The sequence below is a fragment of the Euprymna scolopes genome, chromosome 4, assembly GCF_053919585.1.
Source record: "Euprymna scolopes isolate OS-2025 chromosome 4, ASM5391958v1, whole genome shotgun sequence".
NCBI classification, from domain to species: Eukaryota; Metazoa; Mollusca; class Cephalopoda; order Sepiida; family Sepiolidae; genus Euprymna; species Euprymna scolopes.
In genome coordinates this window covers 86,349,188-86,376,221 of record NC_136485.1, presented here as the reverse complement: position 1 = coordinate 86,376,221, position 27,034 = coordinate 86,349,188, and the positions used below count along the sequence as shown (strand labels likewise).

The window sequence follows — 27,034 nt, the reverse complement described above, 5'->3', positions numbered from 1 at the left end:
TTATGCCATTTTTTTTTCAATTTTTTTTTTTTTATTTGTTTGTGTATGTGTATATATATATATATAATATATATAGAGTTGGCCAGAAGTTTTTAAGGTAATTACTTAACTACATAAAAAAAGAACATAGCATTATATTTAATGCTATGTAAACAAGAACTGTTGTAAATTATTCATTGTATAGCATTAAATGAACACTAGTTGCTATTCAACTATATGGAAATCGTTGGTTCATATCTTTCTTAAAACTATTAGGGTGCAAACAGTAAACAATATAGATCTGATTAGATTTAAACTGTAAATAGAATGCTATTACAAGAATTGAATTAACAAGACTGGAATCTAACTAAATGTGCTAAATTAGTGTTAAAAGAAGAGAAAGGAACTTTCAAATTTTAACAGTTTAACATAAATCTAAATTGGCTATAAGAATAGAATCAATAAATGATTTAGTTATTTTGAAATTTTTTATCTGTAGTTAAGTAATAATGTATGCTCAGCCATATTTATATATACATATATAAGCAGTTGTGGAATAAGCTTTCATTTCTAAAGTTTGTTTGAAGTTCAGTTTATTAAAGATTTTAACAAAAATTGTAATCTCAGCATTTTGTTTGATTGAACACATTTGTTTTTATTAACTTGCCATGCCAGTGATAATATACACCTTGGGTGTTATTAACTGGATTCAAAAGGACATTAACGTATTAGATATGAAAATGAGAAAAAGATTGCTATTGCACAGAGTAACATACAGAAACGAGCTTCGACCAAGGCTGAATATGCCAAGAGGAGCAGAAAATATGGATCTTTCAGAAATTGATCAACACTGAGCTACTATTGTGAACACCAGCTAATATTTACTGAGCTCCTAGAACCGAAACATTATGGTGGTACATCAATAAACAAGAGCCAAGAGAACAACCTTTTGTCACAAAACAAACATTTAGTACAAAACTATTGGAAATGAGAAAAAAAAAAAAAATAGACAAACCTGCCATAGAAATAGCTCAAAAGAGCTGCCATAAATATACCAAGACTTTCCAAAAAAATGCCTTGAAATAGGATCATTCCACTATTATCAATGATAATCTCTGCCAAGATCAAGGTTTACTAACAAATGCTTTTAAGATGAGTGGTCTCAGCAACAAACATGAGTACAGATTGTCACACAGAAGTAGTGTAACCGTCCTGACATCTAGTGCTTAGAGGGATGATTAGAACATTAAAAAAAACCTAGGACAGGTAAAATTAATTCCCCCAAGTAGAACAATTTTGCACTAATTTTATATCACCTTGTGAAGATTAAGATCAACATTTAATGCTAAGAAACCTAATGCCTAGATTATTCCTATTTTAATAAAAATTCATTACATGATTTTGATTATAGAAAGTGTTTAAAAATTTAAGTGATCTTTAGAAGTTGAAATTAAAGATATCTTGCTTAATTGGTGTCCAATGACTATGGATTGAATTGAATGCAAATCTGAAATATTTATATTTTACAATTGGAGATTGTGCCTAAATTATGTCCTCTAAAAATTAAAATATTCCAAAGAAACAGAAATTTAGTGAATACTTTTTAAAATTTTTTTATTACATTTTCACCCCAAACAAGGCATATTCCCACTTTGTTGTAAGAGGCTACTATCAGGGACATTGGCATCAGGGGTACTGTCTAGGGAGTTGGGCAGCAAGATGTCGGTTCACATTATACTTTAACTTCTGCATGTCAGTACAGTTGGGGAAGCAGGGACCCGGCAGGGAATTCCAAAGTCTAACTGTCCTGGGGAAGAAACTACTGGAGTAAAAGGCTCTCTTACATCTAGGGATCTCTACTGTGAAGGGGTGGGATTTAGCTGCTTGTCAGGTTTTTCGGGGGTATTTATGTCGAGGGGGCACAAGTGCTTGCAGTTCGTTAGAGCATTCACCGTTAAAGTACTTGTAGAAAAGGCAGAGGGATGCAACATTTCGTCGATGGGACAGGGGCTGAACTTTAGATGACAATTCAGGACCTATTAGATTGGCGACTCTCTTTTGAACCTTGTCTAGGAACGAGAGACTAGTGGTAGATGCACCAGCCCAAATATGACAACAATACTCCATACATGGGCCAATGGTGGCCTTATAGAGGTATAGGATACTTTCAGGCGTTAGTATCTTTCTAGCACGGTAGAGAGAACCTACCTTCTTTGCAGCGGTCCTGACGATACTCTCTATGTAATTGTTCTAACTCATGTTTCCTGAGAGCGTTAGGCCGAGGAGTTTAAAGGATGTACTTTCAGATAAAGAGTCATTGGCCATTGATATATGTGGTAGAGAAGGTTTCTTGTAATTATTGAAGGAAACGAGTTTAGTCTTGTGACCATCCATTTATGTCCCCATTCCACTACAGATCAGAGGTCATCCTCTAGTGCTTCTGCCATTTCTTTAGATATGTGTTCATTTGTGTTCCTGTCGTGTCTGTTATAGAGTGTGGTGTCGTCAGCATATATACCCATCTCACAGGCAATTTTGTCAGGGAGGTCATTTATGAATATTAGGAATAACAGAGGTCCAAGGATAGACCCCTGAGGCACTCCCACATTTATATTGTATTGTTTAGATGTACGACCATCGAGGACAACCTGGATTTTTCTCTTATCTAAGAAGGATGTAATTATGTCATGTATTCTTCCAGTGATAGCATATGATCTGATTTTCCTGAGAAGACCTTCATGCCATACCCTGTCAAAAGCCTTAGATATATCTAGAGCTACCGTTCTACCCTCCCCTGCTTTGTCCAGTGACTGGTATATTCGTTCTGAGATTACAGTTAGGATGTCTGCTGTTGAACGGGCTTATCTAAATCCATATTGTTGGTCAGTCAGACGTTTAGCATCTGTAAGCTTGGTTAATTATTGTCTCAAATAATTTGGCGAAAAGTGGGAGGAGGCTAATGGGGCGATAATTTACTGGGTCAGTTCTTTCGCCAGAATTCTGGAAAACTGGTACTACAGAAGCAGTTTTCCAGCAGGCAGGAAAGCAAGAGTCATTAAGGCATTTGTTGTAAAGTTTGGAGAGAACTGGAGCTACTTCGGCGGAGCACTTTTTTAATAGCACAATCAATTTATTGATGGATATTTTATTTTTATAGCATAATCAATTTATTGATGGATATTTAATTTCACAAAAATTAAGACTCCCCCCTGCATAAAACTAATTTAACTAAATTAGGCCAATATTATCCACCCTTTCACCTAGCTATGAGTAGGGCAGGTTAAAAAAAGAAAGATTAAAGAAAGCGTAAGGATTAGGTAATGCAAAATGACCCTAAAGCCATATCTAGAGGCATTTTTGTGTATAAAAAGAATTTTTTAAAAATCACATTTGATATATTGCGCTACTCTGGCATAGCCAGTCAATCATATTGTCAATTTAAAAGAAAAAATACTGTTTTATATATATAAATTAAAAAAAAAAAAAATTCAATTTTTATTTTGAGTTTTAACATTATGATTAAATTGTTCTTAAATTTGCATTTCTTTAACCAATTTATCTGGTAAGTAATGCTACTTCTGCACTGTCGTTTTCATTTTTTTTATTTTAATTAAATACAAGTTCAGATTTATTTGCTATGCAGATTAGAAATATTTAGTTCATTTTTTATCATTCTCTGCATGTTGTGTGGCATGCCATTGTGTTTAAGGTAATTATTTCCTTTTGCTTTTACGTTTGTTGTTTCTTCTTCAAATGCATTTTTCTGTTATCTATTGATAATCACACTTTTCATGAATGCTGTTTAATTAAATCAAACGAGTAAATTAGATGCCCTTTTTATCTTTTTTGTGTGTATGTGTTTTTATACTATAGTTAACAAGTTATGGCGTTAGTAAAAGTGTCATCTTTTACTACCAGTAAGTTCTAAATAGTTGTAGTTCTGTTTTGGATTGTTTATAGGGTAGAGATTAATATTAGCATAACATCTGACAAAAGGTATAAAATGTATGTGGAAAAATGGAAAAATCACCAAATACAAAGGACTGTATTGCATCAAAGACACATCAGTAGAGTAATATTTTGTTTCATTTAATAACACTTTCAAGGTGAATTAAGATATTTTTTATACATTGTGAAAGAGACAAATAAGAAAAAAGTAATTTTGATTTTCTCCCTCTTTTCACCGTAATTATATATATATATATATATATATATATGTGTGTGTGTGTGTATGCTGCTTGTACAAAATATATAAAAAATATTTGAATTCACTTTGATAATGTTTCCATTATTAAAAGAAATAAAATATTACTGATTTTTCTTCAATGTAATTTTGTTTTTTTATTAATTGTTTTGTGGTTTTCATTTATTTCCACTATACATTGATCATAATATCAACAAAATGCAGTTGATCTTTTCAAGAAATTGCTGATTAAGTTTTCTTTTTATTTTATTTAAAAAATGTTTCTGTTTTAAATTGAAAATAGCTGAGTCATACAATTGTGCCTAAATAATTTCCACTTTGTCTTTTTATCCATTTTTTTCTTCTCACCTGAGCAGAATAATAATGAATTGGACTTGTTTGCAGGTATTCTGCTCTTAACATTCTTTTGCTTCTTTGGTCATCTATTAACAGCTTTTGCCTGTTTAAGCTACTCTAGAATCACTCACTGATGGCTGCGTTGCCTTTCTTTTATTATCACACAACTTGCCGACTTCCCCTCACGTGCATTAAGCAAAGCATAGTTTTAGTTTTCAACTAATTTCAATTTTTTTCAAATTTAATAAATCTTTTTAAGAGTTTTTATCTGTTTCTTTGATAATTGCCTTTTTTTTCTTGAGAATTTGGAAGTTGATAGACAAATTCTTGTAACATTTAAAAATTTTTCAAGATCCAGATATCTTGAACTACTTTTCAAAACATTTTATCAGTTTTGTTGATTTAAACATTTTTATTTTATTTGAAAAAATGTCAAATTGAAATTGATCAGATACCATGAATTTATAGTATACTACCAGAACTACATCAAAATTCTAAGGTTGCTTACTTATTATCTTCTTTTTCTTCTTACCATAAGAAAATTTGCCAGCTAAATATCTTTTTAATATATTAAATAAACACTTTAATTCATTTATTGTAACAATTTAAACAATTTTTATAAGCCTTCCTTATAAAAGTTATTGTGAGCTATATATTGGTTAAATAAAACAAATGTCACTTTTTAATTTATTTAAAATTAAAACAATACAATATCATTCTACCACCTTTATTCAGACTGAAACAGTTATCTCAATGCTCTAGCTAATGTTTCAGAGTATATCTGGTTATGATGAGGGAGGGGTCTATTTTCGAAACACTTGTGGGAGTTTGTGACATATTCAGCATCAGGTGAAATTTTGAAACTACTTTTTTTGCACAGTATCTTTTAAAAAAAAAAAGAGGTGGAGGGTGATATGGTATGTATGGACATGAAAGTGTCTTAGCTTATTCTATAGATATTTTTTATAAATTAAAATTTTTTAATTAAAATATTAAAAAAAATAATTATATATAGCATTTAGAACAATGGTTTTCAACCTTTTTTAGCCCATAAATTCTTTCATATCCGACTCAAAATGTACATTCAAAATAATATGCATTTAATACTGATACACTGTTTTTTCCCATATTAGTACATAACTTTTACACACACACAAATCAACTTTATAATGTAGTTTTACACATTTAATACCAGTTTAACATGCTAATACTAAAACTCCAACATATATTTTTTTATATTGATAATTACTTAATGGACTAAAATGATCAAATCAACATTGTTTAGTTAAAGATATTCATCCATAATATAGTAGGGATCAAATTTAGAAAAACAGGAACTAAATTATAGGTCAACTTGAAAGAAATCTTCAGTGAGTTGTTGCCCATCCTACATCCGAGATACTTTGATTCTTACACTAAACTGAAGCATAGTACAATAAACAAAAAGAGGATTGTAATTCAATACATAAAAATACAATGCAAAGGGGTTGTTTCATTAAAGTGCCACAATATTTAATACAAACACACAGCTAACAGTTTTTTGTGGCCCCTAGGCCCAGTTTGGGCATCCATATTGTTGGAATTAACTTTGGTTAAACCATTGATGTAGAAGTTTACCTACATTTATTCTAAAGTTTATATCAATTCATTTTAGTGCTACCAGAAAATTGATTTCCTCTCAATCAAAATACAATTCTGAATCTTGTTAATTTTGCTTAAATTTCCGTTTTTTTTAAATTTTTTAAATTTTTTAATGTTAAGTCTTTTCTATCAATTGAAATGAATAGATTCAGCTTTTTTAAATGTCTATCGATTAAGCAGTTTTACATCAGATTTTAGAATAATATTTTTTTTGGGGTGGGGGGAAATCAGATGATAAAATATAAATTGATTATTAGTATTATTTAAAATAATTTATTTCCTGATCAATTTCAAAGAAACTTTATTGGTTGTCAGTTGTGAAAATTTAGTTATTGTCCAGTTTTAACTTATTATTAATTAGGCTATAGATTTCTTTAATTTTCTTTTATATTTGACATTTTCAGTTTCTTTTTTTTTTCTATGAATTAATTTTACACATTCCTTTGTTGTGGGTTATAATCAGCTAACATATTTCCTAACTTCTGGTGTGTCTGCTACCAGAAGCGGTGACAAGGCAAATCAGTACTTTCACTTTTATTGTTCTTCAGTATTTCTATTGTGAAGCAATTTATTGATATAAGAAAAGGACATTATTGAAAAATATACAAATAAAAATTAACAAAATTATACAGATGAAAATAACAATGTCTTTATTTGTAGTTTTAATAAAAAAATTTAAAACGTTTTTATTTTATTTGAAATTTTATAAGAAATATATTTTTATAAAAATATAAAAATTAAAGTTTTTTTTTTATTTAAAAAATAGAATCCTTTTATTTGAATTTATTTAATAAATATATGTTTATGAAAGTATAAAAATAAGATTATTGCAATCAAAATAACAAAATTTTAAACAATATTTCCAAAATAATTGGTTTTGATTCTTTGTTGCCACAGTAATTCTTGCAGATAACTATCAAAGTTTGTATTGTTAGTCCCTCTCATGGCCTTGAATTTAATTTTTGATGGACTCCAGCTACCTTCTACATGCTTTGTATGAATAGTAGAGCCATTTAGATCAATAAAACTGTATCTGGTTTACCACAGCATGGTTTGGTAGTGCATTATAGGCATGCCAACCATCTGCCACGATTCATGTGCCTGGTCAAACCTACTGTTGAATTATTGGCAGTAGGGTTCTTGCATCTCTCGTTTGAACTGGCACCATCATTGTCACATTTGTTTCTCACGTGACCATATCAAGAATACATTGTCCTTCACGATATCTTCCTCAGTGGTATTTTCTGTACAAAAATTTATTTTCGTCTATTTCTGTTCTTGAACCAGGACCATCCATTTGTACTCGATTTTCGAGCATGCATATTGCACAAATATCACGAATATAATCGTACCATTCAATTAGCTACATTCAGTACTGGTTCTTGTAAAATCCACCAATAGAAAATTTGAAATCATGTAGCCTCAGTTAGCTACCTTCGAAGAACGAACTGCATTTAATATTCATTCTCCTTTGATCAGGACACTTTCACCATATTTGTTTGTCGGCTGTTAAGCCACGCCTTGCCAGCTATCATATTGTACTAAACGTGTTTGAAGTTTCGTCTAATAGGTCTTTCATTCCTGGTGATTCACAGTTCTGTGATGGGTATTACTTCATAAACTAAATAGTTCATTACTTAAAAAGATTTTTAAACGGGTTTTTAATAATTCTTTAAAAGAAAAGTGCAAAAAGTGTTTTGAATAATTCTTTAAAAAAATTATACTAATTTCAATAATTCTTAATTAAAATAAGACTGAAAAAACTTTTCAATTATTATTAAATAAAGAAGAACAATTGTAAAAATGTAATTAAAAAAGAGTACATGCACAGGGGAGATATTGGCGTGAGTGAAAAAAGTGAAAGAACTGATTTGCCTTGTCATCGCTTCTGGTAGCAGACACACTGAAGGTTAGGAAGTATGTTAGCTGACTATTACCCTGTTGTGAAATGTAATGTATCTTGATGGGTTCTTATTTTGATTTTTGTTTGTTTTTTTCTTATTAAATAAAAAAAAACATTCAATTGAAGATAAGTTTTTAGTACAATTATTTCAACTACTTCAACCAATTTCATCAGATCTGATATTTTGAGAGGATAATTCAAGAATCATTTTCCTTTTTTTTGCAGGTGTTGGTGTCTTAAAAACTCCTCAAATTATGAAGTTTATATGCATTATTATTTAGTTTTTCCATTTCGTAAAATGTTATGAATAGTTGAAAAATATATCAATGAAAATATTTGTGATTGTTAAAATTTAATGTTTTATCTTAGCAATAGCAACTTGTCTTCTATGTTCTTCATTTGTATTTAGGATGTCTCCTGGCAACTTCTTTTAAATAAATAAGGAACGAGTTTGTCTTTTTACACATTCTTGCTGATGGTCTTATTGTTACATTCTCAACCTTGTTGCTGTTTGTTCTTGTTGTATGCATGTCTGTCTGATCTTTCCAGACTGAGGTTTTTCAGTCCTGAAAATCAGTTTCTTATTCATACTTTCAAAAGGACTTAAGTCGAGACAAAACTAATGGAACACAGAGTTGATTTATTGGACTTCTTTGTTCCAAATCAATGACTAGTGGGGGAGAAGACAAAAAGAAATCAACAATCACAGTTTAATCGTATCTTGTTAGCACATTTCATTTACAGAATTGTATGCACCAGTTGCTCCTCTGGATTGCCTTCTGTAACATCCTCTTTCTTTGAGTCATGTGACATCACATTTGTTTTAGTAGATTCCCACTCACTAAGCAGCCGTCAACTAGAGATCATCAATTTGACATTGACTAAACCCTCAACGGTTTCCATCTCTTGTTATTCTCCGCTAACTAAATTGTTTTTCTACATGTCCAATAAACATGAATGTGTTAATTTTACAATTTCTTTCAATTATTCTCATGAAATTCAGTCATAAATATCACAAAAATCAAAATTGGTAAAAATAATTATCTGACTATTGCATAGTTTAGTTTTAGCCAAGTTTGTTGAACAAATTGCAAATGGAAAATTCTTGTTCATTTATAAATATTAGCATTTGAAATTGTGAACCTGGGCTCAAACATTGACCACATTGATCTAAAATAGTTTTTGGAAATCTTATAACCTATTCTTGTAATTTTATATTCAAAATTATATTTCCGGTTCTTCTAAGTTTCTATATTTTATTCAAACTTCTGATTATTTTATCTATTCTATTTGATATTCAAAATGGTTTCACAAATCTTAACAAGACCATTGATAATTTTGAAAATTTATCCACAGTTTGATGGATTCACACTGGACAATTCTTTTATCAATATTTTTTATTCTATAAACAATGTTTATTACAACACAATTCAACCTCCTTGTCATTTTCAAAATTGAAATAAAAGTCCTGAAATTTGTTCAATCTTTTCTTGAAGTTTTAGTTAATAAATGACATTCAATTTATAAAAACAGTGTCCAAGCAGCTGAGGTTTGCCCTGTTATCATTCTGGCAGCCTACAAACTATCTTGTGATAATCTTTGATAATGAGGTATGGTTCAATCTCATGCACCCTCCCAGGCATTACTTCCTCCCTCAGGAAGGAGATTAGTTTATTGCTAGGGAATTTTGAACAGTCAGTATGGGCTGTGCCTGACTAGAATGCAACCTTGGGAGGAGACACTGATTTTTCCTACCTTCCAGTTACATCTTGCAGTAGAACACAGTGTTTTTTACTGCAAGAAACTGTTTCAATTCAAAGGAAATAGAAATGAATATATTCCAATTATAAGTTGAATTTATTTATGAACTTTTAATTTATTAAATCTGGTAAACAAAGAAATTGATTCAGAAGTGACAGTTTGATTGATTTAAATGTTCATGTTATCTTAAACTTCCTTTGCTTGGAAATCTGTTAGTCTTTGTATTTCTAATCAATTAACAAAGTCTGTTGCACAGTTTTTTCTGTCTGCCAATCTCCATTTGATCAACAAATACAAATTATATTTTATTTTTATTTTTTTTAGATCATCCACAAAAACTCTTTTCCTTTCCTGTTTAAAATTTCTGTAATTTATCAATTTTCTTAGTAGATAGAACATATTTCTATAAGGTTCATAAATAGTATTAAGCGCATTCCATTAAATATAAGGTAACATAACCCTCTTTCTACTTTTTATTTTGTTGTTTAAAAAATTATCTAAGCTACAAAAAAGTACTAAACCATTAAATACAGATTTTTTCAGTTGATAATTTTTTTTACAAACTTTAAACATTTTTCTTCACTATTTTCTATCGATTTAATTGAATGTTATTTTTAGTTTTTCTTAAATTCTTACTGCCAAAAATCAATTCTTTATAATCTAAAATGATTACCTCATGATCCTTGTTCTAATATCCAAGTTTAAATGAGTTCATAATTTTTATTAATACTTATTTTGAATAAATAACTTATTTTTCAGAGAGTGTCCATATTTTCCCTAATTTATTAAAATTAGATCAAATTATTATTAAAATTTAAATCCGTTGCTGCAAATGTAAAATGAATCCTTTGTTGTGCAAGGATTTTCCTATCTCTCAATAACACTAGCCATATTAATATCTCAAAGTTGTATGGAAATACCATGAGAAATTATTAAGGTAATATTATCCTTTCAGTTTACAGAATGTAGCTGTTACTATTTGAAATAGATCTTCAGGTAGATTACTTGGATTTAGGTTTTTCTTATTTCTAATTGAGTAGACTTTGTGTAAGTTGGTAGTCAGCTATGTGATAACCTATTGCAGGATCATATGTTCGAGTATCATTGCTATTAGGTGTTTGGCTTTGATTGTACATGTCTATCAGATATGGTTTATTTGAGATTTAACACCATCTGTCAACGGCCAAATTTGACTGTGCCCCCTCTTTTATTGGATTTCTTAATATGTCAGCAGATATTGCTATTTTCTTGAATAGAAAAAATATATTTTAGTTTTAAACACTTTGAAGTTTCTCAGAAATCTAACAAATTAGCAAAAAGAAAAGCCTGACTATAAAAATATAGTTTCTCAGTCAATCTTTTACAATCTTTGTGTCAAAGATTTTTCTTCAATATTTTTGATCGATTTTATTGAATGGTTTTTGTTGTTCTTTATAAATTTTTACTGTCAAGATTAAGTTAATGATTTATAATTTAAAATGACTACTCTATGATCCTTGTTCAAATGTCTAAGATTAAATGTGTTACATATTTTTTATTAATACTTGTTTGAATAAATAGCAATTTATTTTTCAAGAACTGTCCCTATTTTCCCTAATTTATTATTAAAATCAGGTGTATTTCTGGTTTACAGAATTGGTTGTACACAAAAAAGGTGTTTAAAGTTTTCATCTGGATTCTTATGTCTCTTTTTTCTTTTTTTTTGTTATCATTTGTATTTGCAGGGGAATTCTATTGGAGTTCTGGATATTTTTGGTTTTGAAGATTTTCAAAAGAACAGTTTTGAGCAGTTCTGCATCAATTATGCGAATGAACACCTCCAGTACTATTTCAATCAACACATCTTCAAGTTGGAACAGGTTAAACTTTTTTTTAGCAAGGCTGATATTGCTTTGAATTCAAATTATACGCTATCATCAGTAATTTAATTTATCAATTCATTTCAAAATGCACACACGCCCACATATATTCACTCTTATGTTAAAAATGAATAAAGAATATTATTTTTTAATACTACTTAGTTTTTTTTTTTGTAACTCTATTTTACATTGTATATGATTTCTTTTCTAAATTCTACATAAATATGTTACTCTTCTTTTGCAGGAAGAGTATCAACGAGAAGGTATTCAATGGAAGAACATTGAATTTATTGACAATACTGGTTGTCTTGAGCTTTTCTCCAAAAAACCCAACGGCCTCTTTTGTCTGCTGGATGAAGAGTGCAAGTATGTATTAATTTAAATAGAGGAAAATGATTTGGGTAGAAAAATCAGACATTTTTCTTTCAATTGTTTAATATAAAATGATTTCCATTTATTACTTTTTTTTTTTATTTATTTTTTTTTTTATTACATTTTCACCCCAAACAAGGCACATTGCCACTTTGGTGTAGGGGGCTACTATCAGGGGAAACATCTACTGGGGTACTATGTAGGGATTAGGGCAGCGAGATGTTGGTTCACGTTGCACATGAACTTATGCATGTCAGTACAGTTGGGGAAGCAGTGACCTGGAATGGAATTCCAAAGTCTAGCAGTTCGGGGGAAGAAACTACTGGAGTAGAAAGATCTTTTACATCTAGGGATCTCTACAGTGTGGGGGTGGGATTTTGCAGCTTGTCGGGTCTGTCGAGGGTGTTCACGTCGTGGGGGCACAAGTGCTTGCAGTTCTTCAGAGCATTCACTATTATAATACTTGTAGAACAGGCAGAGGGATGCAACGTTTCGACGATGGGACAGAGGCTGAAGTTTAGATGCCAGTTTAGGGCCTATCAGATTTGCGACTCTCTTTTGAACCCTGTCAAGGAGCGAGAGACTAGTAGCCGATGCACCGGCCCAAATATGACAGCAATACTCCATACATGGGCGAATAGTGGCCTTATAGAGGTACAGGATACTTTCGGGTGTTAGAAGTTTTCTAGCACGGTAGAGAGAGCCCACCTTCCTTGCAGCGGCCCTGGCAATGCCCTCGATGTAATTGTTCCAACTCATGTTTCCTGTGAACGTTAGGCCAAGGAGCTTGAGAGACGTACTCTCAGATAAAGAGTCGTTGGCCATTGCTATAGGTGGTAGAGAAGGTTTCTTGTAATTATTGAATGAAACCAGTTTTGTCTTGGTGGCATTGAACGTTACCATCCATTTTTGTCCCCATTCCACTACTGATTGGAGGTCATCCTCTAGTGTTTCTGCCATTACTTTAGATATATGTTCATTTGTTTTCCTGTCGTGCCTGCTATAGAGTGTGGTGTCATCAGCATATATACCCATCTCAGAGGCAATTTTGTCGGGGAGGTCATTTATGAATATCAGGAACAGCAGAGGTCCAAGGATAGATCCCTGGGGCACTCCCGCATTTATATCATATTGTTTAGATGTACGACCGTCGAGGACAACCTGGATTTTTCTCTTATCTAAGAAGGATTTAATTATGTTAAGTATTCTACCAGTGATACCGTAAGATCTAATCTTCCTGAGGAGACCCTCATGCCATACCCTGTCAAAAGCCTTAGATATATCTAGAGCTACCGCTCTGCCCTCTCCCGCTTTGTCCAGTGAATGGTATATGCGTTCAGAGATTACAGTGAGGATGTCTGCCGTGGAACGGGCTTGTCTAAATCCATATTGATGGTCGGTCAGAAGTTTAGCATCTGTAAGGTGCTGGACTAGAGCATGGTTAATTAAGGTCTCAAATATTTTGGCAAAAAGTGGGAGGAGGCTAATAGGGCGATAATTTAATGGGTCAGTTCTTTCGCCAGAATTCTTGAATAATCCATCAATTTGGCATAAATGTTTTACTTACATTAAAATTTATTCAGTAAATCTATTAGTGCGTTGGGTATGTTTTAAAAAAAATAAGTCTATACAAATGAAGTGAAGTTTTTATATTGATTGATCTGTTATAAAATGGATTTCAACTAAATATGCTCTAATCCTAAGATCTGCATTAACCCTAAAGGCCATAAAAACATAAAAAAACTAAAGAGTATATAGTAAAAGTTTTTTTGCATTAAAATGTAGTAAAAATAACTAATAAAATGAAAAATATTATTTGAAAGAACTGTGTGTGTGTGAATATATATATATATATATATATATATAGTGCTTATTTAGAATTCAACCTTTTTTTTTTTTTTTCAAAACAAAAATACAAAGAAATCTTAAAAAAAAAAACTTTGATGTACAAAGCTATCATATTCCAAAAATCATGTAAATTGATCAAGTAGTTTTTTTAACTAAGAAAATTAAGTCTTATGATGAAGCAAGACATAGGGTTTTGATCCGCTATATTTTATAAATGAGAAGAAAACTCAATTCAAACCATCAAACTGAAAACTGCCTTGTTATAGATACAATTTACTATTATAATTGCTAAAGATTAAAATATCTATATATATAAAAGCAAAAATGTGTGTATGTATGTATGTGTGTATGTTTGTGTGTCTGCTAAAAACTTTCGACAGACACAACAAAAATCACAAACTCGGTATCATATTGAAGCTCCATCATTCGCCCCCAAAATATTGAAAAATTGGCCCAAAACGTTCATTTTTTCACTCCGAAATCGACAATTTTCGACAGGGGGGGGGGTCAACAAAAATGGCCCTCTCGACCGATTCTACGCATGCGTCAGATGACGTCGTGACCTGATTTACTTTATATATTTGAAAAACTGAACAAATGTCATGTACGTCGCGTTAGGTCAATCGATTAGCGCATTGGTTCATTATCTAAATGTTTTAGGTTCGAATCGTGGTGTGAGATGTCTTTTTTTTTTTTTTTTTTTTTCAATATTTTAAATTTAAATATTGAACCAGTGTTATTTAAGCCATTTTTCACGTAACATTCGTTTTTCTGTTTGTTTTTTTTACTTCGCTTATCCACCCCCGACCACACACCCAAAAACACCCAGGTACCCACCGATTTTTTGAAATTTTAATATCGAAACAGGCTTATTTAAGCCATTTTTCATGTGTTCGTTTTTCTGTTTTCATCGTTTGTTTGCCTTACGTTAGTTTATTTTGTGTTTTTTTTTCCCGCTTAAGTGTTAATGTTGTTTTCTTCTTTTACTTCGCTTATAACAAACAAACCTTCGTCGTCGTCACGCTCAACGACTTCCGGGCGCGTACCTGTCAATTTCGTTCTTACTTAAATAAATTCAAACATCTTTCACTAACTCATTCTGGCTGGCCGATTTTATTTTCAAACTTCGCCTCAGGGCTTACGGTTCGACCCCCCCCCCCCCGCCCCCGTTCTTTTTTATTTAACACCACACACACCTAAGAACACCCGGGCAACGCCGGGTACCCCCACTAGTATATATATAAAAAACAAACTACCTGTTCAATTTACATTATTTTTGTAATATGCTGTGATGGGTATGTATATCATAGATTTTTCTGCAATTATTTAATAGTTTTAATTCTAAATAAACACCATTTATTACATACATTTTGTCTTGTACATTTTACAGTTTGATCAATTCTGCTTTTGCATTTACATGTGGAGGTATTGGCTGATTCTAATGTAACAAAAATATTAAATTTACTAATTCTTTAAACTCGGATGCTGCATTGTCTAATGCAACCCTTTGTAGGGAGACGAGTAAATAGGAATGTAGCAATCACTGTTAGATTACAGGCAAAGGGAGCTAACTCTATTTCGACTTTATGATGATATCTACATATGACTTTTTTTTTTTTTTTCAAAGAGGAATATATTAACAATTTACAAAGTTTAAACAATAAAAATACCTATAAAATTTTATGAATTTGTAGGATAACTTGTCAATTTTCATTGTTCTTTCTGAAAAAAAAATGCTTTCACACATAAAACATTCATTTAGAAATTTAATACTTTCTAAAAGATTTTATATGGTAGATTTTTCATAGACAAATCAGTGTTTACTAAATTATTGTTATAAATTTTTAATTAGTTTTACAAAAGTCTTACATATAATATATATTTTCTTGAAAAAGGATTTCGGCCTCAACAGAAAGATGTTCAACAAAATGTTTAACCATAAAATTTACCAAAAACTATTAATATTAAACTATAAAAAGAAAGATACTAGAATTTAAGCAAAAAATATTTTATTTCAACTCAATCAGATGTGCCTTATGCACTAATAAAAATGCAATTGGCATTTTGTTGAACTTTTTAAGATTTTAAATATTTATAAATTTTCTCATTATAAAAAACGATTATTATATTGATTATAATTTTTTGACAGAATAAATAAAATGAATATAAAACATTAGAAGAACAATGCAAAATTATCCAATTATATCAATAAATATTAGTAAATTGTGTAAATAAATCTTGAAAAAAAATGATTATTTAGTAAATTGATTTTAATTTATTGTTCATTTAAAAAAATATTCAAATATTTTAAATCACTTAATTGTCAGCACATTTTTTCATTATCAAAAAAGATTATTGGATTATTTTTAATTTGCAAAATAAAAACCGGCAATGAAAAAATCGTAAATCAGCAAAAATGAATAAATTGTTTCATTATAAAAAAATATTTATATACTACAGATATAATCTATGTTTAATTAATTTTAATCAAGTAAAACAAATATTTTCTTATCAATAGCATTGAAATAAAACAATCGTTTTTGTTATGATAAAATTTAATGAATTCGCTGATTCTGGATGTTTTAACTGTACTTCTATCTTTCCAAATTAAAATTAATCTAATAAATGTATTATTATGACAAACTTTATTGATAATTTAGTGACTTTAGATTTATCTTATGATTTAAAAATTTGTCTTCTAATGTTTTTTATGCAATTCATTTTATTTCTTCTGTCAAAAAATTATAATCAATATAATAATCGTTTTTTATAATGAGAAAATTTATAAATATTTAAAATCTTAAAAAGTTCAACAAAATGCCAATTGCATTTTTATTAGTGCATAAGGCACATCTGATTGAGTTGAAATAAAATATTTTTTGCTTAAATTCTAGTATCTTTCTTTTTATAGTTTAATATTAATAGTTTTTGGTAAATTTTATGGTTAAACATTTTGTTGAACATCTTTCTGTTGAGGCCGAAATCCTTTTTCAAGAAAATACCTAACTTTTTAAAATTCTATTCATCAACAACGTAAGCAACAATAAAAATAATAGAATTATATTTATTAATTAATAGAACATGCTAATGATCACAGGAAAAGTATTACATAAAAAAATTTTACAGAAATTTGTTTTAAATTCTGAATTTAAGTGATTCATAAAAGTGCTATCGTTCGCCTGCAGGGATACAGTTATAGCCCCATACCACGCTGATTGGGAGGTTAGCACTCAAGTTTTTGCTATTTCGATTGGATATATGGTCTGATTTTTCTCAATTATTTGTTTCTTTTATATTTTTCAAAAGAAATGCCAATATTGATGGACGGCATTTTGGAATGAAAATTAAAATTATATGAAATATTGGTGTCACTGATAATATTTCACTTGTTATTATTCTAAATAATGCAAGTAAAATGCCCAAATCGACTTTCATAAAAGTGAAGAATATCTGGTTTTACAATGAAATTTCTGCAAAAAAAATTTATTGAAATATATAATTTCGGAATTAATTCATTGAGGATCGTAATTTTAAAATAAAAATCTATTTGTTTGAACACACACATATTCCATTGCAGTAGAAAAATTCTATTTCTAGTGGCTTTTTGCAAATGCTCAGTATTTTGTTGACAATATTTGTGAATTGAAGAGTCAGTTTTGAGATAAATTTTGAATTGCTTGAGTGTAAATAAAATTGTTGTTTTTTTAACTCTAGTATCTTCCTTTTTAGAGTGTAATACTGATCAATAGTTTTCAGTAAAATAATTTTCCGGTTAAAATTTTATATTACATTTATTTCTTGAAGCAGAAATCGTGTCTCCAGTTTAGTTATGATTCATAACAGTGCTGTTGTTCGCCTGCAGAGTAACAGTTACAGCCCCATGCCATGCCTAGGTGATGGTTGAATTTTAAAAGCGAAAACCACCACTATTTATTTCTATTGAATGTATGACCTTGTTTTTATCAAATGTTTGCTTCCTTTATATTTTAAAAAAAAAAATGCCAACAATATTGGACATTTTGGAAGGAAAATTGACATTATTAGAAAAGTTAGTGTCACTGACAATATTCCACTTAATATTATTTCTAACAATGCAAGTATAATGCCCAAAATCGACTCTATTCAAAGTGTGCAGAATAGCTGTTTTTACTTTGAAATTTGTTCCAAAAATATTTTGTTTTTTTGTACTGAAATTCATAATTTCAGCATTAATTCGCCGAGGATTATAATTTTCAAACATAAATCTATTTATTTGAACACACAAATATTTCATTGCAGTAGGAAACGTTCTAGTGACATTTTCCAAGTGCTCAGTATTTTGCTGACATTTGATACAATGTTTGAGCACTGAAGCATCAGTTTTGAGCAAACTTTTAAATTGCTGTCGACCATCAGTAGGATGAAGTTGAATAACTAATCTCTGTGGTATTCCAGCAATCTGCAAGGTTTGGAACCCACAGCCAACTTTAAAGGTGCAATTACATTCACTATCTTGTAGTCTTTGGCAGTTTTGTTTGTGTATTCTAAGACATTTCATCACTTTACTTTCTTCAAAAGTGAATAATTGTTTGGCACTGTCAGGGCACTTGTTTATCAAAAATTCCCAAAATGCAATAGCACATTCTTGTTGGCCACTATTAAAAACGCCTCCGATTGATTCTCTAAGATCAGCAACACTGTGAGTGCCAGGGACAAGCAATCTTTTTAATTGCTGAATTGGCAAATCAATGTTTGGAATGCTTTTAATGATGTTAGACAACAAAGGAAGGTGGTAAATTGTCTGAACAATACTGTTAGCAAAACAAGCATTTCTTTCATTGATCAATTTGAGGTCCAAATTATTTTGAGAAATTGAATTGTCTATTTTCAGCCATTTTCTATTTGGACTATTATGTTTTTGCTTCAAATCATGATCTATAACGATTGTTTTTTTTCGTTTATAAGTCTGTTTGTACAATGACAAACTTTGAGGCATAACAGAACAAGGAGGAAGCGGTGGCAAATCAACCCTGTCTCTTTTGGCCCTCAATCTATTATATTCAGTCCATGCACTTTTGTTACACATGGTCAATTTATGAGGGTCAAGGTCAATCAAATAGACATTGCACAGCTTTCTAGCACGTGACAAAGCTACATAGGCCATTCCATCTGAAAAGACATCAGATCCCAAGTCAACAATGATACCATCGACTGAAATACCTTGGGTTTTGTGGACAGTTAAAGCATAGCTGAGTGACAAAGGTATTTGAGATCTAGTCACAAAGAGTCCAGGAGAAAGTTCATAGTCAGCTTGCACAAATTCAACATTGACTGCATATGATCAAATTTTACAGTCACAGCAACAACTTTGCCATCTTTCATTTGTATTTCAGTGACTGTACCCATTGTACCATTGCAAAGTCCTTTTTCAATATCAATATTTCGACGCAACATGCATCTAGCACCAATTCCAATTTTAAGCACAGTTTCAAGTCCAGCTGTGTCAGAAATCTTTTTAAGTTTAGAAGTTTTTGGTGTCTGTTTTGATTTTTTTTTTTTGTTACGGTTTTTTGTCTTAAGTTGGAATCAGTTGCTGAAATTTTTTTTTTCAACATTTTATAATTCACTTCCTCAGCAGATTCATTTGTGGGTACAATGCAAATAATATGCATTTTTTTTTGCAAATTTTGCAAAAGATCAGTAACTTGATCAATATTTGCTTTTTGTTTAGGATTGATTTGATGCCTTTTCAAGATCTCAATATCCTAATCAGTTGGTGACCCAAGTCTTATTCTGTTAAGAATATTAACAAAGTTTTCATTGTCATCTTTTTGTCGCACATTTATGGTCAATTCATCATAATCGAAATATGACCACAAATTTATACCAGCAATTCCCAAATTTGATTTTCTAGCATCTTGAATAGATATTTTGGAAAATACAGGTTTTTCATTAACAGGTGGAAGCTGAAATAAATCACCAAATGCAACAATTGACATGTTTGCAAATGGATACACTTGTTTCCTAATATCACCAAAAACATCTTGCAAACGTTGGTGAATAAATGCTAATTGCAAGTGACTAACCATGCTTATTTCATCAATAATGAATAATCTCGCATATCCAAGCATGGTTCTCAAACTTTTTATTTTATCCTTTGATAATGGTTCATATTTAGGTGTAGAACCATGCTGAACATTTAGTTGAAAGACTCTATGGCATGTAGATCCTTTCAAAATGTAAGCACTGACACCAGTAGGAGCACAAATAACTACACTGGGTCCATTGATGGCAGGATATGTGAGAGTAATTTTATCTGCCAGTGCATTGATCAGAAAAGATTTGCCCACATCCACAAAACCATTAATAAATTTGAGAATTTGTGGACAATCGTCACAATTGCACCTGTGAATAGGGTTTTCCTCATTCCAATGAAGATTTTGTTGATCAAGTTTGGAAATAATTTCATTATAAATTTCTTTTTGAATGAAATTCAATTTTTGCTCATTTTCTAAAACTTGAACTTCAGTGACATGTCTGATTTGAGGCATATTCAAATCAGCTTCATTTTTATCTGCCTCTTTAGCCATATTAGGATCGCAATTAATTTGATCATCATCAGCGTTATTTTCATTTTCATAATTTTTAGATTTTTGCTCTATTTTTTTGCTTATTTCAATAGCATCTTTAATTTTTTTCTTAATACTTTCATAATTTGTCATTTCAGACAAATATGGAGCATTTTGATGTAATGATTGCTCATATGATTTACAGATTACAAATTGGCATATTTTGTTGTAACATAAACCTCAGTGTGAAATTCATTTTCATTTGAAAAGGATTCATTGTAAAGGTCAGAAATAGTAGCATCCCTGCTAACCTGGTAAATTAACTCACTATATATTGACCAGTCCCCTTCAAGTATTGCGATGTCATATTTGTTAAGCCATGTTCCAATCGACAATAATCGATATATTTTTCTGATCACTGTTCTCAGGTGTTGCGAGTGTGGTGACAAGAGTTTCAGCAGGGCCAGCTTGTCCGTGCAATCACTTTGGCCACAGCAATAAATTCTATCAGAATGCATACCTTTGCAACTTTGGAAACTATCCAATTTCTTCCTCATTTGAGCAATTGTCAAATTCGGACTCAAATCAGACAAATTGTTATGCAATCTTTTAGCATATTCCAATTTCTGAGCTGAGTCTGGACAGCCATCTTCGATTCTACACAGACGAGTCATTGATATTCTGTAGTCACTGTTATTAATTTGATTTTCATTGTGTCGATGAAAATTAGCATCTTTGCTTGACATTTCGAATTTGCAAGTAAATTTAGATGCTTTTTTTCTATGTTTATTTTTATATTTGTTATAATATGCTTTTGCACAAATTTTTTCTCTATTTTTTTTATAATACTGGGCCATTTTCGCATGCATTTTTTCTCTATTTTTATTGAAATATTTTTTATTTGACTCTTTTTGCTTTTTTTTATAAGTATCATTATTTACCGCTTTGAGTTATTTTTTTATAATTCTGAACTCTTTGTTTTATTTTATCTTTATTTTTTCAATAATATTCAGCTTTTCTAGCTTTTTCAGCAATTTTATCATATACTTTTTTATTGCCATCATTCATAATATATTCTTGACAGGCCACAAAATCACCGCAATACCACATTTACTCCAGGGGGGGTACTACGTAAGTCCCAGGAGTCCTACGTAAGTCCCTTATAGTAAAAATGTTGGTGCTCATGCACTAATTGTAACACGCTATTATTTTCTTAATAATATAAAAGAAAGTAAGAATTTTATTGACACAGTATTTGTAAACAAACAACAACAAAAAAAAATAGTACGCTTACGTGTTGAAAATAATGCAAGAAAATGTTACATGTAATATTTTACACAAATACTGAACAGTAGCCCTCCCCTCTCTGTCTGTCTCTCTCCCTCTCTCTCTGTGTTGCTGTTATTATGGTAGTACGAATAGTGGTTTGTTTACGTTGTAGTTGAAAATATATCTTGCATTATTTACAAAAAGTTGTAAATAATGCAAGAAAATGTTACAGCCAGTTAAAAAATTAAAAATAATAATATATTCATAATATATTCTTGACAGGCCACAAAATCACCGGTAGTAATGTAACGGATAATAAAAAATAGGGGAAAAATCAGTTATGTAATATTTTACACAAATACTGAACAGTAGCCCCCCTCTCTGTCTGTCTGTCTCTCTCTCTCTCTCTCTCTCTCTCTCCCTCTCTCTCTCTGTGTTGCTGTTATTATGGTAGTACGAATAGTGGTTTGTTAAGGTTGTCGTGGAAAACTCTGATGAAACTAAAATCCGGCAATTTTTATTTTTTAATAACGGTATTAGTATCAAAATATCTGAAAATGATATCTTAAACTAAACAGAAGAATGTCAAGGTAATTATTGTACTATTTCAGAAAATGTTCAATAAGTATGTCTCAAGTAAATTAATTTTTTATTTTTTCTACCGGTACCCTACGCTGGATTACACAATAGTAGTCTCTAAGTAACATTTTGTTTGTCTCGCAGTTACTTGCGAGACTAATAAAAAAACGGTTAATAGTTATGAGGTAAATGTATTGAGTCTTTTTTTGTGTAAATAAATTATATAAAAGTTTATTTGTTATGGGGAAGCAAATTCTTGCAGGTAGAAATATTAAAATTTCATGAGATGACCCTGAAAAACTGAATACTAAAGAAAAAAAAATACATGATAAAAAAATTGTCCCAAATCTTTGTTTGAAATTCTTGGCATCATTCTAGCAACCTAAGGTCTATTGTAAATCATCAGATCATTTTTCGGAAGTGGTTTATTGCTGATTGTCTGAGATGGCCTCACCAGGATATGTTAACAGCTCTTGTCATGTCAACTTTTGTACATGGTCAGATTTCTCTCTTGAGGGAGCTGGTTTTCGCTGATTTCTGGTCTCGTGCCATATCTTGCTGCAGTGGGATGCTAGAAAATCCCAAAGTTGGCAATGCTGTATTTCTTCATTAGTAAATTAAAAAAGCCAAATAGTCATACAAGAAATGTTATGCTTTGGAATTTTTGAGATGAGGATTGATTATTTGGATTGTTTGGACTACTGTTCTTGGTCATTATTTTCACTTTTGTTTTGAATGAAGTAACCTCATGCCTACTTTAGGTACATCTTAATACTTTATCTAATATGATGAAAAGAGAACAACGTAAACTAAAGAATAAATACAGGATTCAGTTTGAAATTCTGTATGGATTCCCGAGTTTGACAAAGTTTCCAAAGATCAAAAAGATGCATCTGGAGAAAGTCGAAGGTTACATCAGCTGAACTACCCCCGACAAACCCGACAAGCTAGTAAGTCTCATCCCTTTACAGTAGAGATCCCTAGGTGCAAGAAAGCCTTTTACTCCAATAGTTTCTTCCCCAGAACTGCAAGTCTTTGGAACTCCTTTCCGGGATTCTGCTTTCCCAACTGTACTGATATGCAGAAGTTCAAGTGTAATGTGAACAAACATCTTTCTACTCATCTCCCTTCATAATGGCCCTGCTAATTAAGTCCCTGATAGTAGCCCCCTGCTTCAAAGTGGCACTGTGCCTTGTTTGGGGTGAAAATTGAATAATAAAAAAATAAAAAAAAGTTAAAATAAACCAGATGAAAATAGTAATCCAAATAATTTAATACAAGGAATGTTATAATTAGAATTTTTAGTGCTTTGACCTGCATTTTTTAAGGTTTTGTAAACTTTTCAAATTACTAAGCATCTGCTTTGGATATTACTGATTTTTTTCTTTTTAATTTTTTAAAACCTTTTTCTTCTTCCCAGTTTCCCTGGTGCTAGTAATGACACTTTGTTGTCAAAATTCAACCGTCATCATAAGGGTAATCCCTACTATGAGGTGCCTCAGTTGCGTGAAGGTGTCTTCGTGGTTGTCCATTATGCTGGGAAAGTGAAATACAGCACAGTGGTTTGTTTTTCTTTTAATTTTATTACAGATTTTTATTTTAACTAAATTTTATTTTTGTTATTTTATATTCTATCTTTTCTAAATAAAAGAAATTTTTCCTTTGTATTTTATAATTTTTCTCACATTTTCTATTAAATTGCAATTTTCATAAAGTCTGATTTGTAAGCAAATAGTTTGGGTAAATACAAGAAAAATGATTAATTTAAATTAAAATTATGTCAAAATGAGATCACCAGATAAATGTTGGCACTTCTAATAAGAAAAGCTTCAGTTTCTCAAATCTGCTTTCATTGGGCATATTCTGTAGTCTTTTCACCATTCAAGCAGTAACTTGTTGAATTCCTTCCAAATGCTGAATATCACATAGTGGATATGAAGCAGAGGCCTGGATAACAGTAGTTTGATGAGATATATATAAAGTGGATGAAATATTTAGGATTGAGTATGGCAGGTGTTGACTCAGTTGCAATTTTATATTGGGGCTTGAGAGCATTCTTTCGCTGTATAGCTGCCTTTAATGCTGCTGAAGGAGAAATATGATGTTCCTTGTTTTGTTTACAGCCTGAATGCAATGTTTTGCTCAGTTCTTTTTATCTATTGCATTTTGTCTATTGAAAGATGAAAATGAATATTAGTAAAAAAAAAATAATCTTATTTCAGAAAATTGTTTTAAGCATCTATTTTTTTTTTAATAAATGATTAATTGCATAAAAATGATAATGTTTTTATGATAGAGAAGTAAACTTTAATTTAAAAATTATTTAAGCATGAAATGATGGGAAAACTAAAAATTATGGTGATAACTTTTCTCTAAACCTTTTCAAAAACTTTGTGAAATAAAAATTTATTTTTCAAAACAAAAATTTATTAACAAAAATTAGTACTTCATTGTTAACCCTGGCAAAATTATTTTATTCTCATTTTTTATGCAGTTTTAGCTGTAAGATTACTCTAAAAATTTGAAGAGATGTCTTTTTCTATTTTTTACAAAGTATTTCTTTTTTTCTTTATAGGATTTCCGAGAGAAGAATTCTGATCTCATCCGTACTGACATTGTTGGTGTTCTCAAAAACAGTAGCTCAGCTTTTGTGAAAGAACTGCTAGGTAAGTTGCATTCTGTTTTTTTTTTTTAATTTTTAAAACATTTTTTGTACAAGGATTCCATTTTCTCTCTTTTGCAAAACATAAAATATGAATATACAAAACTCAAGTTGTCTTTCAAAATACTTTACCTTTTTTCTCTTTCTTTTTTCTAGGTGTTGACCCAGTTGCTATTTTACGTTGGGGTTTGTTGAGGGCATTCTTTCGCTGTATAGCTGCCTTTAATGCTGCTGGAAAAGCTTACCAAATGTCTGGAAGTAAGTTCCTTGTTATTTGTTTATTTTTCAAGAGGAGAAAATTATGTTTTAGTTGTCATAAACATCTTAGATTGTTTTGTTTGTCAGTTAATTTAGTTTGGAAATAACCACTTTCATAATGTTTTTCTACATAGGTGTAAATTAAAAAAAGCAAACGTGTTTATATTTAATGATTTGTTATTTATAAAGTTGTTTGCCTATGTAGTACCATTATTAAACGGTTAATTTATCTATGGGGCTAGTCACACAAAATTTACAAGGACAAAAATGCGATTTATACATGATTCAAATTTATTGGCATGTCAATTTCATGTTCGTACGTATGTTATCATAAGGGCTATGGCAACAGAATATTCTTATTGTTTTGACTCTAATATATATCCGACACAGACACAGTTAATCAACTGAGAACCACATCACTCTATATAAAAGCATATAAGATATCAATGGATACACACTTGAGAATCAAAACAATGGAAAAAATATGCTGTTGTTCTAGCTCTAGCTATCACTCTTCATCTTTTGTAAAAGATAGTATTGCCTGATTGCCAAAGATGCAATTCAAAAAAATAATTTTAAAAAATTCATCTGATGTCACTGTTATGTTGAAAATAAAATTAAAAACACATTTTCTTGATCTTCAAGCTAAGATTGAAATGTAATTTCTCTTCTGTTCGAAGATAGTATAATATGCCCATAGAATGGAAATATGTCACAAACACAAGAGTTTGTGAAATAGATCACCTATTAACAGATATATTCTGAAATTATATAAACTATAATTTTTAGAGAAATATGTTTCAGTTTGCATCAAAGTGATACAATAATATTGTGGGTCTGCATTCATGTCTGCTGTTTATAGAATGGAAATATTTATAAGCATCGTAACAATAAACAACACGTTAACGGATACAACTGTTGAATTTGCACATGTCTGGCTAGTATAAGAATAATAGGTTTTCTAAATGAACATTTTCAGCTGTTTTAATTGAAAACCCAACTTTCTTTTTTTAAAATTATTTCAAATAAACTTGTTTGTTTTTGTCTGTGTTCGCAAGTTTTGGTTATGAGATTGATAATCTCCAATCCAAACTTTTTAGACTTAGTATTATCATCTTCAGTTGCATGCCAAAACTAAACTAAGCAACCTTAAACAAATTACTTTCTCTCAATAATTCATTCTTTGGAAATTTCATGTTGATCACTTTTTGATTGGGGACTCGCATATCATTAATAGCTATTTCCATCTGACAACTTTTCACATCTGAACAAAGTAGCTTCACAGACGTTTTAATGTATTTATTTGAAAATATTGTTTTATCTACAGAGTTAAAAGGATTTGGTGTATATATAGTTCCAATCAAATGTCTGAAGCAGATCTATGAATTTAAATTATATGGAATAATATAAAAAAAAAAGTGCATATATTTGTAATACAAAAATATCAAAATTTATTTCTGACTATACATTGTTTAGTAAATGATTAATTGATTTTAATAAATTAAATTTAATCTTTAAAGTTTGAAGCAGATACAATTCTCTTTGTTTTTAATGTTATGTCAGCACAAACTTAAGAGTATTTCAACAATATATAGAATGGAACTTGCTATGAAAACAGTAGCAGATGTGAGTGAAAAACAGGATATTGTTTTGAAAAAACAGATTATCCTGTGGGTTTGTATATAATCATGTTTCAGCTGTTTTCTATAGTGGAATATTTCATTTTTACTTCCAAATAATGTTGGGTCATCAAGAGAGAAAATGCACTGTTTTGGGGCCTTTCCCTTGATGTCTTTTCGCATATTGCACCTCCTA

General features: G+C 30.5%; 1 protein-coding gene across 33 annotated transcripts in view; it reads left to right on the top strand.

Annotated features, from left to right (window-relative positions):
- The window catches only part of LOC145268594 (unconventional myosin-IXb-like), a 349,537-nt gene that overhangs the window by 199,266 nt on the left and 123,237 nt on the right, over positions 1-27,034 (top strand). For all 33 annotated transcript variants that reach the window (XM_080124293.1, XM_080124274.1, XM_080124194.1 and 30 more), the window contains 5 exons: positions 11,549-11,683; positions 11,928-12,049; positions 23,720-23,861; positions 24,875-24,965; positions 25,118-25,219. In XM_080124293.1, the coding sequence (XP_079980419.1) occupies positions 11,549-11,683; positions 11,928-12,049; positions 23,720-23,861; positions 24,875-24,965; positions 25,118-25,219 (592 nt within the window). The remainder of the gene's footprint in view (positions 1-11,548; positions 11,684-11,927; positions 12,050-23,719; positions 23,862-24,874; positions 24,966-25,117; positions 25,220-27,034) is intronic.